Source organism: Setaria viridis, chromosome 9 (genome assembly GCF_005286985.2).
Source record: "Setaria viridis chromosome 9, Setaria_viridis_v4.0, whole genome shotgun sequence".
In the NCBI taxonomy this organism is placed as follows: Eukaryota; Viridiplantae; Streptophyta; class Magnoliopsida; order Poales; family Poaceae; genus Setaria; species Setaria viridis.
In genome coordinates this window covers 18,629,134-18,645,807 of record NC_048271.2, presented here as the reverse complement: position 1 = coordinate 18,645,807, position 16,674 = coordinate 18,629,134, and the positions used below count along the sequence as shown (strand labels likewise).

The window sequence follows — 16,674 nt, the reverse complement described above, 5'->3', positions numbered from 1 at the left end:
CACGCGCACGCAAGTGGGAGGGCTCGCGAAGGTGCTAGTGGCATGGCGGCCGCGCGGCTGACCGGTGACGGATCTACTCGGGTGGGAGAAGTAGGCGAAAAGGTGAGAAGAGAGGGGGGAAGGGCAGAGAGCTGCGGGATGGGCGGTGAAATGAACTAGGGTTCCCAGGAGGCTGTCGATGCCGCGAGTTTTGTTCCTCCGGCGACCGCGCTCGACCGTCGAATGAGATGAACAGCTCAGATCAAGGCGGGCAATGCGCAGCGTGCATTTGGGCCGATTCGATGGCCCGAGCATTGGCTGCTGGGCTTAAGGCTGAGACGGGTGTAAATAGAAGTAGGCCGGGTTGAAAGCGTGCACCTGGGTCATTAGTTGGGCCAAATACCACTGCCACTGCTTAAGCTGGGCCGCGCGCATGTGGGCCGTCTCAAGCCGATAAGGAAAGCTGTTTTCCCTAAGATTTTGGCCGAGGCAAAGACGGGTCACTACGAGCCTAAAGAACTTTGCGCTGGGCCACTGGCAGGCTGAGCTCGCACGTGAGTTAGTGTGGACCGCTGCGGGCCAAATTTGGATTTGGACTTTTTTTAAGGTTTTCTACAGCCCAGTCACTGTTTGGCCTTGATTATCTATTCTGCTTCCATGAGTTATTAATTGTGCTAGATTAATATTTGTATAGCATAATTAACCTGATTAATTTTAAGTGATGATATTCTGATTAAATTGAATCAACGAGAAATTTATTAAGAACTATTTAATGATTATTTGGGAACAACAATTACTTTCTGACCAACGTTGTTATTAATTGGTTGTCAATATATGCTTTATTTAAGTTTTAAGTTATTTTTTGCTTCTGCCCAACGGTGATGCAAAATTAATTTATGCTTTTGCTTTTGCCCAACGGTGATGCAAAGTTGTGTCTTTATGTTTTAATCGAGCCAACGCAGATTAAATTCATTGCTTATTATTGTCGTCATTACTGATTGAAATTCTTTCATTTAGACTTGACTCCATCCAGCGTCATAAGCTATGTCAATGGCATAGAGAAGCTTGGAGGAGATAACTTCACTAACTGGAAGAATCAGATTGGCTTGGTCCTATGCATGATGGATCGGGACCACTCCATGAGGGAGGATCGTCCTGTTGCTCCCACTGCTCAAGGGGATAATGATACTACCCTTGTTGAGCAAACCGCTACCTATGAGAGAGAAAAGGAGCGGTGGGAGCATTCTGATAGTGTGGCCCTCATGATAATGGAGCAGACCATAAATCCAACCATAAGGGGAGCTCTTGAGAAGAATCCCAAAAGCGTCAAGGACTTTATGGAAAAGGTTGAGGAGTATTTCAAAGGTTCCCCTAAGGAAAATGCTAGTACCCTTCTGTCTAAGTTGATGAACACTAAGTATGATGGGCAAGGCAGTGTAAGGGAGCACATAATGAGCCTTGTTGACCTGAGGGATAAGCTCAAGGACTTGAAGTGCCCTCTTAATGATGACATACTACTTCACCACATCATGCTTTCGTTGCCCTTAGTGTTTGGTCCTTTCAAGATCAACTATAATGGTAGTGATGCAAAGTGGGACATTCCCACACTAATTACAAAGTGTAGTCAGAAGGAAGAGAGGCTAAGATCTGAGAAGGGCGATTTTGCCAACCTCATTAGGCACAAGGTTAATAAGGGCAAAAATAAGTGGATCGTCCCTTTTAAGAAAATAAAGAAAAATAAGAAGCCTTATCAACCTCCAAAGAGAGATGGAACAGATAGATCCTCTTCCTCTAAGGGTCCTAAATGCCACCATTGCAAGAATTTTGGACACATTAAGAAACACTGTGATGAGTTTAAGGCATGGTACATTAAAAATAGGATTAAATGGCACGCGGACTATAAGAAAGGAGATTCGCGCACTTAGAGTTGCAAATGGAGTTGAAGCTGAAGTTGAGGTTGTTGGGGATCTCAAATTAGAACTTAACAGTGACTTCAAGCTTCATTTAAATAATGTCCTTTATGTACCATCGCTTAAGAGAAACTTAATTTTTGTTTCATCATTAGATCGTGATGGTTATACATGCAACTTTGGGAACAACAAGTGTGTAATAAGTTTTGACAATAAGATTATTGGTCAAGACCCTTTACATGATAAGCTTTACTTGTTGCATCTAAGTATTAATTCTTCTATGATGAATATAAGTGATGTCAACCATAAGTGAAAGAGAAATATTGAGACTTCGCCGAAATTGTGGCATTTCCACTTAGGCCACATTTCAAAGGGGAGGATGGAGCGTCTCATTAGAGAAGAGATACTTCCAAACTTATATTTCTCTGACTTAGATCAATGCGTTGACTGTATTAAGGGAAAATTTGCAAAACAAATTAAAAAGGATGGAGCTAAGTGTGGTTCAGGAATATTAGAAATAATTCATACTGATATATGCGGTCCATTTAATGTAAGATCAATGGATGGTTATAATTATTTCATTACCTTCAGTGATGATTTCTCCCTCTATGGATACGTCTATCCCATATGTGAAAAGTCTAAAGCACTTGATAAGTTTAAAATCTTTAAAGTTGAAGTAGAAAATCAGCGTGACTTAAAGATCAAAGTGGTAAGATCAGACAGGGGAGGGGAGCATTATGGGAAATACTCCACGTATGGACAAAGTTTTGGACCCTTTGCCAGATTTCTCCAAGATAATGGCATAGCAGCTCAGTATTCCACTCCTGGTGAGCCTCAGCAAAATGGTGTCGCTGAGAGAAGAAATCGCACCCTTATGAACATGGTGCGTAGTATGCTCAGTAATTCTACGCTGCCAGTGAGTCTGTGGATGGAAGCTTCAAAAACTGCCGCACACATTAATAATTGTGTTCCTAGTAAGTCAGTCCCTAAGACTCCTTATGAACTTTGGACTGTTAGGAAGCCTAGCATAAATTATTTACATGTATGGGGTTGTGCAGCTGAAGCAAAGATATTTAATCCACAACTTGAAAAATTAGATCCTAAGACCGAAAGCTGCAATTTTATTGGATATCCGGAAGAGTCAAAGGGGTATTGCTTTTATTGTCCGAAGCATACCACTAAGTTTGTAGAGACAAGGCATGCTGTCTTCTTAGAGGAAACTGGATGCACCGAGGTTAGGAAAATTGATCTCGAGGAGATTCGGACCTATGAGCCATTACCCATGAGTCAGGATTATTATACCCCTATGCCTCAAACTACAGTTACATCTCAAGTGGTGGAACCTCCAGTAGAAGATGTTGAAGTAACACCTACCATAAGTGAAAATGTAGATGCACTTGTGATAAGTGAGCATCGAGGTGAAGATGTGGTAGAACCTGCTGATGGATTGCAAGGGGAGGCCACTGATGAGCCCAAGGTGGTTCTTCAGCAGGAACCTGCTCAAGTAGAAGCACCACAGCCTCTGAGAAGGTCAACGCATGAGAGAAAGTCCACCCTTTCCGATGAGTATGTGTACATAAGTGAAGAGGGACACGACATGGGGAATGTGGATGAGCCAAACTCATTTAAGGAAGCCATAAGAAGTGAGCACTCGCATAAGTGGTGCGAGGCCATGGAAGAAGAGTTGAAGTCTATGAAAGCAAATAGAGTATGGGACTTAGTAGAAATTCCTGAAGGAGCCAAGACAGTAGGTTGTAAATGGGTCTACAAAACTAAATATGTCTCTAAGGAAAGATCGAAAGGTTCAAAGCAAGACTCATGGCAAAGGGTTTCACATAAGTAGAAGGATTCGATTATAATGAAACCTTCTCGCCTGTCTCAAGGAAAGATTCATTTCGAATCGTTATGGCTTTAGTAGCTCATTATGATCTTGAGCTGCATCAGATGGATGTTAAGACTGCAATCCTTAATCGTGACTTGCATGAGGATGTGTACAAGACGGAAATGGAAGGTTTAGTCGTGGAAGGCAAGGAACATATGGGATGCAAACTAAGAAAATCCATTTATGGGTTGAAACAAGTGTCGAGACAATGGTACCTTAAGTTTGATGAAGTGATTAAGAGAATTGGCTTCATTGAAAATAAGAAGGACAATTGCATATATGTTAAGACCAAGGGGAGCTCTATAATCATCCTAGTGTTTTATGTCGATGACATCCAATTAGCGAGCAGCGATAAGAACTTGCTGCATGAGACGAAGGGTTTTCTCTCATCGAACTTTGACATGAAGGACCTTGGTGATGCCGCTCATGTCTTAGGCATTGAGATTCACCGAGACAGGTCCAAAAGTGTATTGGGACTCTCTCAAAGAGCTTACATAGAGAAGGTCCTTAAAAGATATAATATGCATAATGTTCAGGCACAGGTGCTCTAGTTGTTAAGGGTGATAAGTTTGGGTCATTCCAAAGCCCCAGGAATCAATTAGAAATTCATCAAATGAGAACGATTCCTTATGCTTTAGCTGTTGGAAGCATAATCTATGCACAAGTGTGTACACGCCCTGACTTGGCCTTTATTAGCGAAATCCTTGGAAGATATCAATCAAATCCAGGAATGGGCCCCTGGAAAGGAGTTAAGAAAACCTTGTGTTACATGCAAGGCACTAAGAATTACATGCTTACGTATAAGAGAATTGAGAAATTAGAAACAATCAAATATTTAGATGCTGATTTTGTAGGTTGTGTTGACACCGGAAGATCCACGTCAGGTTATGTCTTCCCACTTGCAAATGGGGCTATATCGTGGAAAAGCTCCAAACAAACACTGACAGCTACATCAACAACGCAAGCTGAGTTTGTGGCATGTTATGAAGTTGTGGGGCAAGCTGTATGGATTAAGAGTTTCATCCCAGGATTAAGAGTAGTAGATAGCATAAGTAGGCCACTAAAGTTATACTACGATAATAAGTCAGCAGTTTTCTATTCGAATAACAACAAGTCAAGTGATGCTGCGAAGCACATAGAGATTAAGTACCATGTTGTGAAAGATAGAATCCAAGATCACACCATTGAGTTAGAGCATATAAATACTAAGATGCTTGTGGATCTATTAACAAAAGGCTTACCTCCCATTATATTCAGTGAACATGTTGCCGGCATGGGATTATGATAGGTAGTTTTATATATTGTGAACAACCGTGTCACAGTGGGATTCTAATCACCATTGTCACACATTGTCTCCCTACATAATTCTGCTTTAAGAATGGCATAAGTTATAGGCCTTTAGACCAAAGGGGGGAATGTTGGAAAAATACCAGAGGTGGTCAAAAGGCCGAGAGAGATAAGGAGGACCGTCACCCACGACTCGGACTCCCGTTCCACCTCGTGCCTTGATCGGAGGTGCAACCGATTTGTGGTTGCGGCGCCAGATCGCCCAGCGTTATATTAAGAGGGTGGTTCGGCTGGTTTTGGGATCGTCCAACGCACACCAAACCCACATACGCCACCCCGATCCCGGTGGCGCTGGAGCCCTCTGAAGGCCACTGCCGCTTCACTGTTGTTATCCCCGGACAGACGAGGTGGAGACCCAAAGGTCGATGAGACCTCCTACGTGCTACCCCAGCACCGACGTCCTCTTCACCAGCCACTGCCCCAACTAACATGGCCGGCTCATCGCACAACGTTGCCACCGGTTGATTACTCAACTTATTTACTGAGATGTGTTCATGTTCTAGATGTTAAGATACTAGTTTTAGTTCATCTACGAAATGTAGATTCCTACACGCCGACATAATATTTCTTTTATGTTAGGTTTGGTTAACTAAAACGCATCTAACTAGGCTCAAGGTACAGCCTCGCGGAATGCCAGCAATGAGAGAATTGTTAGATTGATCTCCTCACTAATGGGCCCAACGGCCCATTGATCCCTTGATCCGCGCCTTGATCGAGGGTGTCCACCCTAGCATTGGGTGGCGGGCCCCTGTCACCTACGCTATATAAATAGTGGTGGGGACTGGGGCGCAAGATACGAGGTTCACCGTGCCGCCAATCACCCCACCGACAAAATCCTAGACCAATCACGGGGGCGCAGCAGTGACGGGAAGCTCCGCCACCGCCATGCTAGCGACATGACACGGCACTGCGCGTCACTGCCTAGCGCAGAGCTCCACCGACCGAACCAGTGATGGCCAGCGGCTCCACCGCCGCCACCCCTAGGGGTGAAGGTACTTCACCCCATCTTGCTCTCTCTCTCTCTCTCTCTCTCTCTCTCTCCCTCTCTCTTAACACGGGAACCCCATGAACTCACTGTCAACTCGAAATCCCGACTAGATGTGCATCTACAGATCCTAGGGAGACACTAACAATGGTATCAGAGGACTAGAAGTAGATCTAGATCGGGAAGAAGAAAAGAAAAGTAATCGATGAAAAATCAAAGAGGAAAAAGAAAATCCTAACCCTAACCCTAGATCTAAAGAAAAGAAAGCAAAAGGACGCGGGAGAGGCTTACCTGGCCACTCACGCCCCTGTCCTCACCGCCGAGCCACAACCTCGCCGGAGAAGCTCTACCCAAACCACCGGAGCCAGCGCTCGGGGCTCGAGGCTCAAGGCACCATAGCCAGACCCCTCGACGGTGACTCTCTCACCGTCGGGTGGACGCGCGCGCCGGTGAGGGGACCCGCGGTGGCGTCGGCCCTCCTTCACGGTCGCCATGGCCGAACCCTCCGGATCTCAAGGCTCGGAGGGAGAGGGGGGAGAAAGAAAGAAGAAAGAGGGGGAGGCGCTGCGGCCTTGCGCCGGCGGAGCCACCCCTCACCACCGCCGGCGGACCTCGTCGGGCGCGGGAGAGGAGACCCCGCGCGGAATTGGCCCTGGCAGGAGCAGGCAGTGGGCCGCTTTGGCGGTCCAGCCATTGGCTGCTAGGCTCGTGGCCCAGCCAGGCGAGCGGCCACCAGGCCGGGCCTCGCGAGCAGGCCGAGCGCGGGAACAGACTGTGGGCCGTTTTCGCTAACGTTTCGCATTTTTTCTATTTTTAGAGCCATTTATTTGATAAATTTTGTATAGATTTGATCTCTATTCAAATTTGAACCAACGGGATAATTTGTCTAAGAGAATAATCAAGTCTTAGAATGGCTTTGCTTCTGAAAATAGAATTATTAAGTTTCCGCTGCAAAAGGTTTAAAGTGTTGCCCTTCTAAATTTAATTTGAACCAACGAGAAAAATAAATTTGAGAGCATGATAAAGTTAATTTTTTCTTAAAACAAAATGATTATAATGCTGTTATTTTTTGACCAATGTTGTTAATAATTGTATCATGATTTAAAAGGTTCTATGCATTTATTTCTATTTCTGCCCAATGGTGATTTAGATTTAAATTGCACGAACAGTTGTATGTTTTATTTTTTGACCAACGTTGGAAATAAACCATGCAATTGTTGTTATGATCTCACCTAACATTGTGCCTTTCAGGAGGGTTCAACTTAATGGCTTGTCTCAAAGATATACCTATTCTGAGAGGAGACAACCATACAGAATGGAGGAAAAAGATTGATCTTGCCTTCGTTTGTGGAGAGGTTGACTGGGTGGTCACCACACCACAGCCAATAGCTCCAGAGAAGCCAGTGGGGGCTGAAAGTGATACTGATGCTACATGGTAGAAAAAGGAAAGGGATTATGCTCCTCTAGAGATGGTATATACTCTCGAAAACAAACAGTGGACCACTGCCAACAAAAAGTGTATGGCTTTGGTAAAGAACACGATTGAGCCTGCCATTTTGAGCTTGATTGTAGAGTGTGACTCCGTTGCAGAGTACCTTGCCAAGATAAAGAATCAGTTCACTGGTTCTTCAAAGACATATGCTACCCAGTTGTTTAAGCAGCTGGATACAGAAAGGTACACTGGAGGAGGAAATGGCATAAGAGAACACATGCTGAGGATGTACAACCTGGCAAAAGAATTTGATACTTTTGTTGTTAACTACAACTTGCAGCCAGAACAGTGGGACATGGAAAAGATGATAGCCATGTGCGTGCAGGAATAGGACAGAATCAGATCTTCACAGGGTGGTTCTTTGAACTATGTGAAGGATACCAAGAAAAAGAATACACATGCTAACTCTTCTTCCAAGCCACGTGGAAAGGCTCCCATGCAGCAACAGCATCAGCAAAAGCCCGTCACAGTGGACAAAGATCAGTGTCTCCACTGCGAGAAAAGGGGGCATTACAAGATTGCCCCGATTGGTTGAAGTCCATAATGGCAAAGAGAGGTGAGAACTTTATTTCATTTGTAAATGAATCCTTGTATATACAGTATTCGAAATCTACTTGGTGGATTGACTCAGGTGCAACTATTCATGTTGCAAATTCCTTACAGGGATTCCGTTCGACGAGGACTACGCAAAGAAGCGAAAGATGCGTTGAAGTCGCAAATGGAATCCAAGTAGACGTTGAAGCTGTTGGCGATGTCTCTCTAGAGCTAGTTCATGGTTTCACGCTTCTGCTTAGAGATGTTCTTTATGTTCCTTCATTACACAGAAACTTGATTAGTATTTCACGTATGGATAAAGATGACTATGAATGTCATTTTGGACATGGCAAGTGTGCCATTTGGTTTGATAATGCATGCGTTGGTGTTGCTATCCTTCACAATGAGCTTTATTTATTATCGCTGTGTGAAAAAGTAAATTCAGTGTGTGATGTGAATGTGAATGTATCCTCGTCAGAGAAAGAGATAAAGAAAAGAAAGAGAACTCATGATATATCATCGAAATTATGGCACTGTCGTTTAGGCCATATTTCGAGGGGGAGAATAGAAAGACTAGTTAAGAATGAAATTCTTCCTCAACATGAGTTCTCAAACTTAGAACAATGCGTAGATTGCATTAAAGGAAAGTACGTAAAGCAAATTAAAAAAGGTGCTAAACGTAGCACAGGAGTTTTAGAGATAATCCACACTGATATTTGTGGACCATTTCCTGTGAAAAGCGTGAATGGCTATGACTCATTCATAACATTCACAGACAATTACTCCCGTTTTGGCTACATTTATCCAATTAAAGAAAGATCGGAAGCGCTGGATAAATTTAAAATATTTAAAGCTGAAGTTGAAAATCAGCACGACAAGAGAATTAAAATAGTAAGATCCGACCGTGGGGGGGAGTACTATGGTCGGCATACCCCATTTGACCAAGTTCCTGGACCTTTTGCAAGGTTCTTACAGGAAAATGGTATAGTAGCCCAGTATTCGATGCCGGGCGAGCCTCAGCAAAATGGAGTAGCTGAAAGGCGTAACCGTACACTGATGGATATGGTGCGCAGCATGATGAGTTATTCCATCTTGCCATTGGGACTGTGGATGGAGGCATTAAAAACCGTCATTCACATTCTCAATAGAGTACCAAGTAAGTCAGTGCCCAAAACACCGTATGAACTATGGACAGGAAGAGTACCCTCACTATACCACCTGCGTGTGTGGGGGAGCCCAGCTGAGGCCAAAGTATTTAACCCAAATATTAGGAAGCTAGATCCCAAAATAGTAAGCTTCCACTTCATTGGCTATCCTGAAAGATCGAAAGGTTTTCGTTTCTACTGTCCAGATAGATATATAAAATTTATAGAAACGAGACACGCTATTTTATTAGAGAATGAATTGATGAGGGGGAGCATGGTGGCTCGAGAGATTGATCTTGAGGAGAAGCGGGTGTGTGCACCCACTCCGATGATTCAGGAGCCATTCTGGTTATGTGTTCACTCTCGCAGGAATGCCAGCAACGAGAGAATTGTTAGATTGATCTCCTCGCTAATGGGCCCAACAGCCCATTGAGCCCTTGATCCGTGCCTTGATCGGGGGTGTCCACCCTAGCATTGGGTGGCGGGTTCCTGTCACCTGCGCTATATAAACAGTGGTGGGGATCGGGGTGCAAGATACGAGGTTCATCGTGCCGCCAATCACCCCATCGACAAAACCCTAGACCGATCACAGGAGCGCAGCAGTGACGGGAAGCTCCACCACCGCCACGCCGGCGACACGACACGGCACTGCGTGTTGCTGCCTAGCGCAGAGCTCCACCGACCAAACCAGCGATGGCCAGCGGCTCCACCGCCGCCACCCCTAGGGGTGAAGGTACTTCACCCGTCTCTCTCTGTTAACACGGGAACCCCATGAACTCACAGTCAACCCGAAATCCCGACTAGATGTGTATCTAGAGATCCTAGGGCGACCCTAACAAGAATAGGTGAATACTTAAGCTCGTAGCATACATTGATTTGTATATGTACGTAGTATATAATGCATAACAGGATTAAAAAAATTTTTGCATCTACCCGCACAATAGACCATCAGCCCAAATAAAGGCCTACCGGAATGCGGGCCATGAGCAGATCCAAAGTAGCATGAAGAATATTTACGAAATGAAATCACAGAGGATTCACATAACAAAATGCTAATATGCTCCTCCGGTCAGGTAATAGAAAATAAAACTGCACCAGAAGTATTCATGAAGCACGAGCTCGACGCTTGACCATGGGAAGTAGTGCTAGTGTTCAAAAAGATGAGCAGGGAGAGGAATCAGAGTACCTTTCTCACTAACGCAGGCCACGACATCAAGAGGACTAGAGGAGGTCAATGCACCATAACTGGAGCCCCTTGGTACTTCAATCCCTGACGATATGAAAGAAATAGCTAGAGGTTTTAGCGATTGAAAGAAAGGCAATGCAAACCAAAGAAAAAGGCAGGAGGGCACTACCTCGAGACAGGAGATTGCAGCTCATAGGTCTTTAATGGGTCAATAGTATGAGCTCTGCTGGTATATATGACAGATGAGTCTATCAACCGTGAGTCACCGACACCTCCGCTACGTCCAACATTCGATCTCATATTAAAAAAAGAAATGGAAAAGAAAAAGGAATTACAAGCTGACTACATGATGTGAGGCCCGAAATTCTGCACGTCATACGAGGAAGGTTGTACGTCTCTGGTTGGCTACAAAATCAAGTGTGCAAGCAAATCTACATAAATGTCAACTACCCAAAGTATATTTAAAAAATTATCATAAACACAAATTTCAAGTTTCGATCTCCAGATTCATCAATATGTGTTCTCCGCATCAAAACCTCGAGGAAATATGTTGACACGGATTTTGGCTCAACCTTAAAAGCATGTACAATATTTATTCTAATATAATGTAGTTGCCTAAATCCCATCTAAATATGAAACGGACAAAATAAATACTACATTTAAATAAGGTTGGTATTATTTAATACTTGCCATGAATATGCATGATCGTTGAAAAAGTGCATCCATAGTTAACGTATGTGCATAAGAATACACGGGTCGCAGTGGTACAGAGAATACATAAAAATGAACTATTAGTCGGCCAACCATTTGTTAAGACAACAAATGTTCTCCTAACTCCCAATCTGATGGACAACAAATATTCTCCTATTTTTTTTCTGTTATTACGAAACCAATCTAGCAAAAGAGGATCAAAGAGGATATAGGAATCGAAACAACGGACCTGCACAGCAGTGATGGGTCGTCATGGTCCCGTGGTTGCAGCAACGATAACAAGCAATGGAGGAGGAGCGCGGCGGCGGCGGTGCCGCGGAGGGCAAACATAGCTGGGAAGGAAACATGCGCAAATTACAAGATTCATATCCAAAACTGAGAGAAAAAAGAACCATGTGCGCTCATCTAGTGTTCGATTCAAACCTTGTCTTACTGCAAATTCCTTAACTGCTGAAATAACAACGTAATCAGAACTCATAACCTAACCTCGGCGAAGTGTTTAGTACCTGCGGCACCAAACCATGATACGGTGCAAAATCATCCGAGGCCGTCCTGCAGCCGCAGTGCCGCACAAGACGGACGGTGTAGGCATGGGATGGATCTTGGAAGTTGGAATGGCGCAGGAGATAGTGGACTTACGGAAGGGGGTGGAGAGGAGGAGAAGGGTGCAGGAAGATTATCAACTGAAATTCTCCGAGAGCAGGGGGTGGAGAGGAGTTAAATGGGGCAGGAAGTCACGGAGGGCTTCTGCACGGTTTGTGGGAGAAAACGTAACAAATCAGATGGATAATCACAGCGCCGTGACATTTAGTGGCTCTAAAATATGTTTCTTTTATTTTCTTTTCGCGGTGAAAACTGAAAACCAATCGATCTCCAGGAGACGTGGTTGATTAGTTGAGGCACTGCGGTTCGCGACCACAACGACGGGCTTGAATCTCGTTACTCGTTAGCATATTCTGATATTAGTATGTATATCCACTGGCAAGACTAGAGTAACATTTTTTTTTGCCTGTAGTGAACTAGGGATAATTCTCTGTTTCGGCATTGACATGTAGTACTGTGTTCAGCCAACGGTACAGTAACAGTAGTACGTAGACATCAAACCTGCACAACAATGGCCGACCGTACACACGCTTCGATCGAGCCAGTTTATGTTCGACGGTAGTACACTTGACTGGAGGACACAAAGCGTCTACAACATGATACATGCCAATGTGCTTGGCGATGTGCATCGCGCACGTATTCCATTCCAGGCCACCACCTCCCCGCGAGGTCTCCGTCGGACAGGGGGCAGGGTCGCCTCTGCTCGGGTCATCATCACTGGCCGCCGCCGCACCGGCGCTTCAACACGTCGACGAACTCGTCAAAGCTGCTCCTCGACGATCCCCCGGGCGCCACGGCGGCCTCGAGCGTGGCCCTGAGCTTCCTCACCTGCTCCCTGAGCTTCACCCCCTCCTCCCCGCCCATCACCCCCTCGACCCGCGCCCTCACCTCGGCGGCGTGCACTGCGCCGCGGTCCCCGATGGAGACGCCGGCGCGCCACTCCCGCGCGACGAGCCGGCGGTTGGTGATCTGGTCCGTGAGCAGCGGGAAGCACAGCATGGGCACGCCCGCCCACACGCTCTCCAGGATGGAGTTCCAGCCGCAGTGCGTCAGGAACCCGCCCACGGCGGCGTGGGACAGCACCTCCACCTGGCAGCACCACGGCACCACCACGCCGCGCCCCGCCGCCGCCGCCGCGAACCCCTCGGGAAGCGGGTCCGGGTCGTCGGAGCTCACCACGTCCGGGCGCAGCACCCACAGGAACCGGGCGCCGCTGGCCAGCACGCCCGCGGCGATCTCGTGGAGCTCCTGCCGCGTCACGTGCGCGTAGCTGCCGAAGGAGATGTAGAGCACGGACCCCGGCGGCTGCGCGTCCAGCCACCGGGAGCAGTCGGACTCGGCCCACATGGACGTGGCCACGGCGCTGCGCGCGAACCCCGCCGGGAGGACGGGGCCCACGGCGTAGAAGGGTTTCTCGGCGCGCAGAGCCGCGATGGTCGACGGCTCCAGCTCCTCCACGGTGTTGCAGAGGACGTAGTCGGCGCGGCGGGCCTCGTCGAACGCCTTGAAGATGATGCGGTGCACCACGGAGGTGGTGTCCGTCTCCTGCAGGTACGACATGAGCTCCGTCGGCTCGATCGACGGCACGCCAGGGATGTACGTGATCGTGTCCTTGCGAGGCTCTGCATTCATGAGTCGTTGAGCACAAACATTATTATTAGTATTCCAAGATGATCGATCTTGTAAGACGATTGGTTTCGGTTCCTGCAGAAATGGCATCGGATAATTAAGCAAACCGTTGCATCTAAAGTGGCCGTTGTGGGTGAGCAGGTCCATGTGGTAGTAGAGGTTGAAGATGAGCGCCGGCTCGGTCCAGAACGACACGTACGCGACGCCGAGCCGCGTGGCCAGCGTCGCGGGCCACACGAAGAAGGTGTCGGCGACGAGGAACGTGGAGGCCGGGTCCACGACGACGCGGCGGAGCAGCTCCTCGACGTGCGCGGGCAGAGCGTGGAGCAGCGCGCCCATGAAGTCGTCGTGGTGCAGCGACCGGTCGAACCCCACGGGGAGGCCGTCGCTCACCAGCTCGTACGCCACGTCCAGCTCCTCCTCCCCCTCGCCGCCCGACGCCACCGACGCGCGCGCGGCCGCGAAGACGTCGTAGCCGTCCGGGTCGTCGACGCCCATCGCGCGCGCCGTCTGGTCGTGCACGGCCTCCGTGCTGACGAAGGTGACGGCGAAGCCCCGCGCCGCGAGCCGCAGCGCGAGGTGCGCCACGGGGATGATGTGGCCCTGCAGCGGGTACGCCACCACCACCGCGTGCGGCTTATTGCCGCCGCCGCCCGGTGCTACGACGCCGGACTCTTGCGGTGCCATTTCCGACGAGCTATACCTAGTTTATCTCTGCCTCCTCGCTTGATATATCTCGTCACGTGTCAGCTGGTCAGTGACTCAGTGTAGTGTCCCTGAGCTGCGGAGCGGCAGCTCGCTATGGCTGGCCCCGTGTCTGACACGGGCAACGTCACCTAACGTGCCGTCCGTTATTTATACTCGATCTGTCACCTTCGCGTTAGCCGCCGCCCGGTCGTCGCCGGCCGGGAGCTTCTGCTTGTTGGTTTATTTGGTTTATATAATGTGCAGAAGAACAGGAATCAGGAGTAGGAGTACAAAGCTTTCCTGCTGCTCTCTGTGCAGCCGCACATACTTTTTGACTTGGTAGAGTATTATATAGATGGATGCACATGCAATAGATAAGGTGATATAGGATAATCCAAAACAGGTCTACAAGAAGCTAGAGGAGGATACCGTAGTATAGTGCCAGTAGCTAGACATTTAAGGTTCTTCTACTTGGATAAGGTAGAGCTAATAGTCAACTGAAATTAGCAGGATAGTGATTAGTTAAATAGTCGAGAGTTGTTAGCTGGAATAGTTGGGCATATTTGGATCAACTAGAGTTTTTTTTTTGAAAAATATCAACTAGAGTTAAATTGATCCAAGCAGACCTTGAGGGCACTATAATTGAGGGTACTATAAGAGATGACCAAGAGCAACAGCCTGATGACAAAAAATTCGATTCGCTCCATATCATTTGGAGGTGAAAAATAGGCGTCCAATGGACATACAATGAACAAAGCTAGTATAACACATGTTTAACCGATTCACTCCATTTTTCATTAACATGGAGCCGCCAATATAGTCTTTATAGTTCACTCCACTAAAAAAATTTCTGATTAGGACTTAAAAGCTTTCAGGATGAGTTTTGCTTTTTTAAAAAAAAAAACACTATAATACTGTATGGTCAATAAGCCTACGCCAAGCACGTGAACAAGCTTAGCTCGGCTAGCTTTATCCTTCACTCCTTCTTGTTTGTACATTAGTGAAGATAGGTGGAATCGGTTAAGCATGTCCACATTAGGGTGTACATTTACAAGAAAAATGCTTATGGGTTGGTTTTTTCAACAGAAGAACGAGATGCCTTAAATCTACGGGCACTTGATCCACTCGAGAAGTGGCGTTTATCCGTTCTCATTTGACTGGGTGACGTTGGGCCAAGTGGTAAAAAAATTGCCACTCCCGTAAGTCCATAAGGCTGGCCAAGTCATCGGTCCGGTTCAGCCTGCACGATATTACTACTCTTTTCCTCACCAAGCCAACCAGGGAGCGTCATGTGAGGTGATGATAATGAGAGTGAGTTTTTCTCTTGAGAGTGACAATGATAGAGAAAGAGACTTTGGAATGCTGTATGCGCGCAACGAGCCAAACCCGCCAGAAGCGTCAGTTGCATGGTCCAGATGGCGACCAGTGTCTCCTCAGAAATGGGATAAGAAAATTCTTACTGTATCTGCACCCCTCTCGGTCTTGAGCCTCCAATTACGTGGTTCCCTCGCAAGCCTAGATAGAATTGGCTAGAGATCCCTCAATCGGCTATGGACAGGTGCGCTGTGTACACGTACGGGTGAAAGCGACGTCCAAAAAACTACGAGGAAAAAACGACCTGATTGGGGTCTGCTCCCGTCACCTGTTTTGGCCATGTTCTAGGTTTCCACAAGAAAAATCATGCTATAGACGTACTTGCAAGGAGATGGAGATAGGTACCCATCCTGGAGGCCGTGTACTACGTGTGGTACTGAACCGCATTCTCTAAATATATTTTTGGTTAAAAAGGTGTGAGCTTGTTTTTAAGAAAAATGAATTTTATGAACAAACAGAGAAGAGCTAATTTATATTAATTCAAGGCGATTTTCGTTCATCATCACCTTTGCAGTTGAAGTGGCCATGCTTGGTGAGCAGGTCCATGTGGTAGTAGAGGCTGAAGATGAGCGCGGGCTCCGTCCAGAAGGACACGTAGGGGACCCCGAGCTTCCTGGCCAGCGTGGCCGGCCACACGAAGAAGGTGTCGACGACGAGGCAGGTGGACGGCGGGTCGACGACGACGCGGCGGAGGAGCTCCTCGACGTGCGCGGGCAGCACGTGCAGGACGCCCTCCATGAATTGGTCGTGGTTCAGGGACCGGTCGAACCCCAGCGGGAACCCGTCGCTCACCACCTCGTACCGCAGGTCCAGCTGCTCCGCCGATGAGGCGCGCACGCCGGCGAATATGTCGCCGCCGCCCAACACAGCTAGCGCGCGCGTCGTCTGGTGGTGCACGGACTCCGTGTTGACGAAGGTGACCGCGAAGCCGCGCTCGGCGAGCCGCAGCGCCAGGTGCACCGCCGGGATGACGTGCCCCTGCAGCGGATACGGCACCACCACGGCGTGCGGCTTGGTGCCGGCGCTGCCGCGGCCGCCGTTCGTCGCTGCCACGGCCTCCTCCCCCATGTATGCCGCTCCGCCTCTCCTCTGCGTGTGCGGTGCGCGTGACACTGTGTGGAGAATGCAGAGGCGAAGAGAGCGGATGGTATATAGGGGGTGCCGCCGTGCCGGGGTGGTATGGGTGAGGGCTCGATGGTCGCCGACTGGT

General features: G+C 47.8%; 1 protein-coding gene across 2 annotated transcripts; it reads right to left on the bottom strand.

Annotated features, from left to right (window-relative positions):
- Window positions 1-12,186: 12,186 nt before the first annotated feature.
- LOC117836097 (UDP-glycosyltransferase 86A1) lies at window positions 12,187-16,674 on the bottom strand. Of its 2 annotated transcripts, none has more exons than XM_034715470.1 (2): window positions 15,971-16,674; window positions 12,187-13,396 (listed from the first exon to the last, which is right to left on the bottom strand). In XM_034715470.1, the coding sequence occupies exons 1-2, from the start codon at window positions 16,530-16,532 to the stop codon at window positions 12,489-12,491; spliced, it is 1,470 nt and encodes a 489-aa protein (XP_034571361.1). In that variant the 5' UTR covers window positions 16,533-16,674; the 3' UTR covers window positions 12,187-12,488. The 2 variants fall into 2 exon arrangements, with proteins under 2 accessions (XP_034571361.1, XP_034571360.1); XM_034715469.1 differs by lacking the exon at window positions 15,971-16,674 and adding an exon at window positions 13,511-15,964.

Coding starts and splice junctions, on each gene's coding strand:
- LOC117836097 (XM_034715469.1), bottom strand. CDS start 14,090: ATGGCACCGCAAGAGTCCGGCGTCGTAGCACCGGGCGGCGGCGGCAAT. Junction 13,397..13,510: donor CGGCCACTTTAGATGCAACG/GTTTGCTTAATT, acceptor TCATGAATGCAG/AGCCTCGCAAGGACACGATC.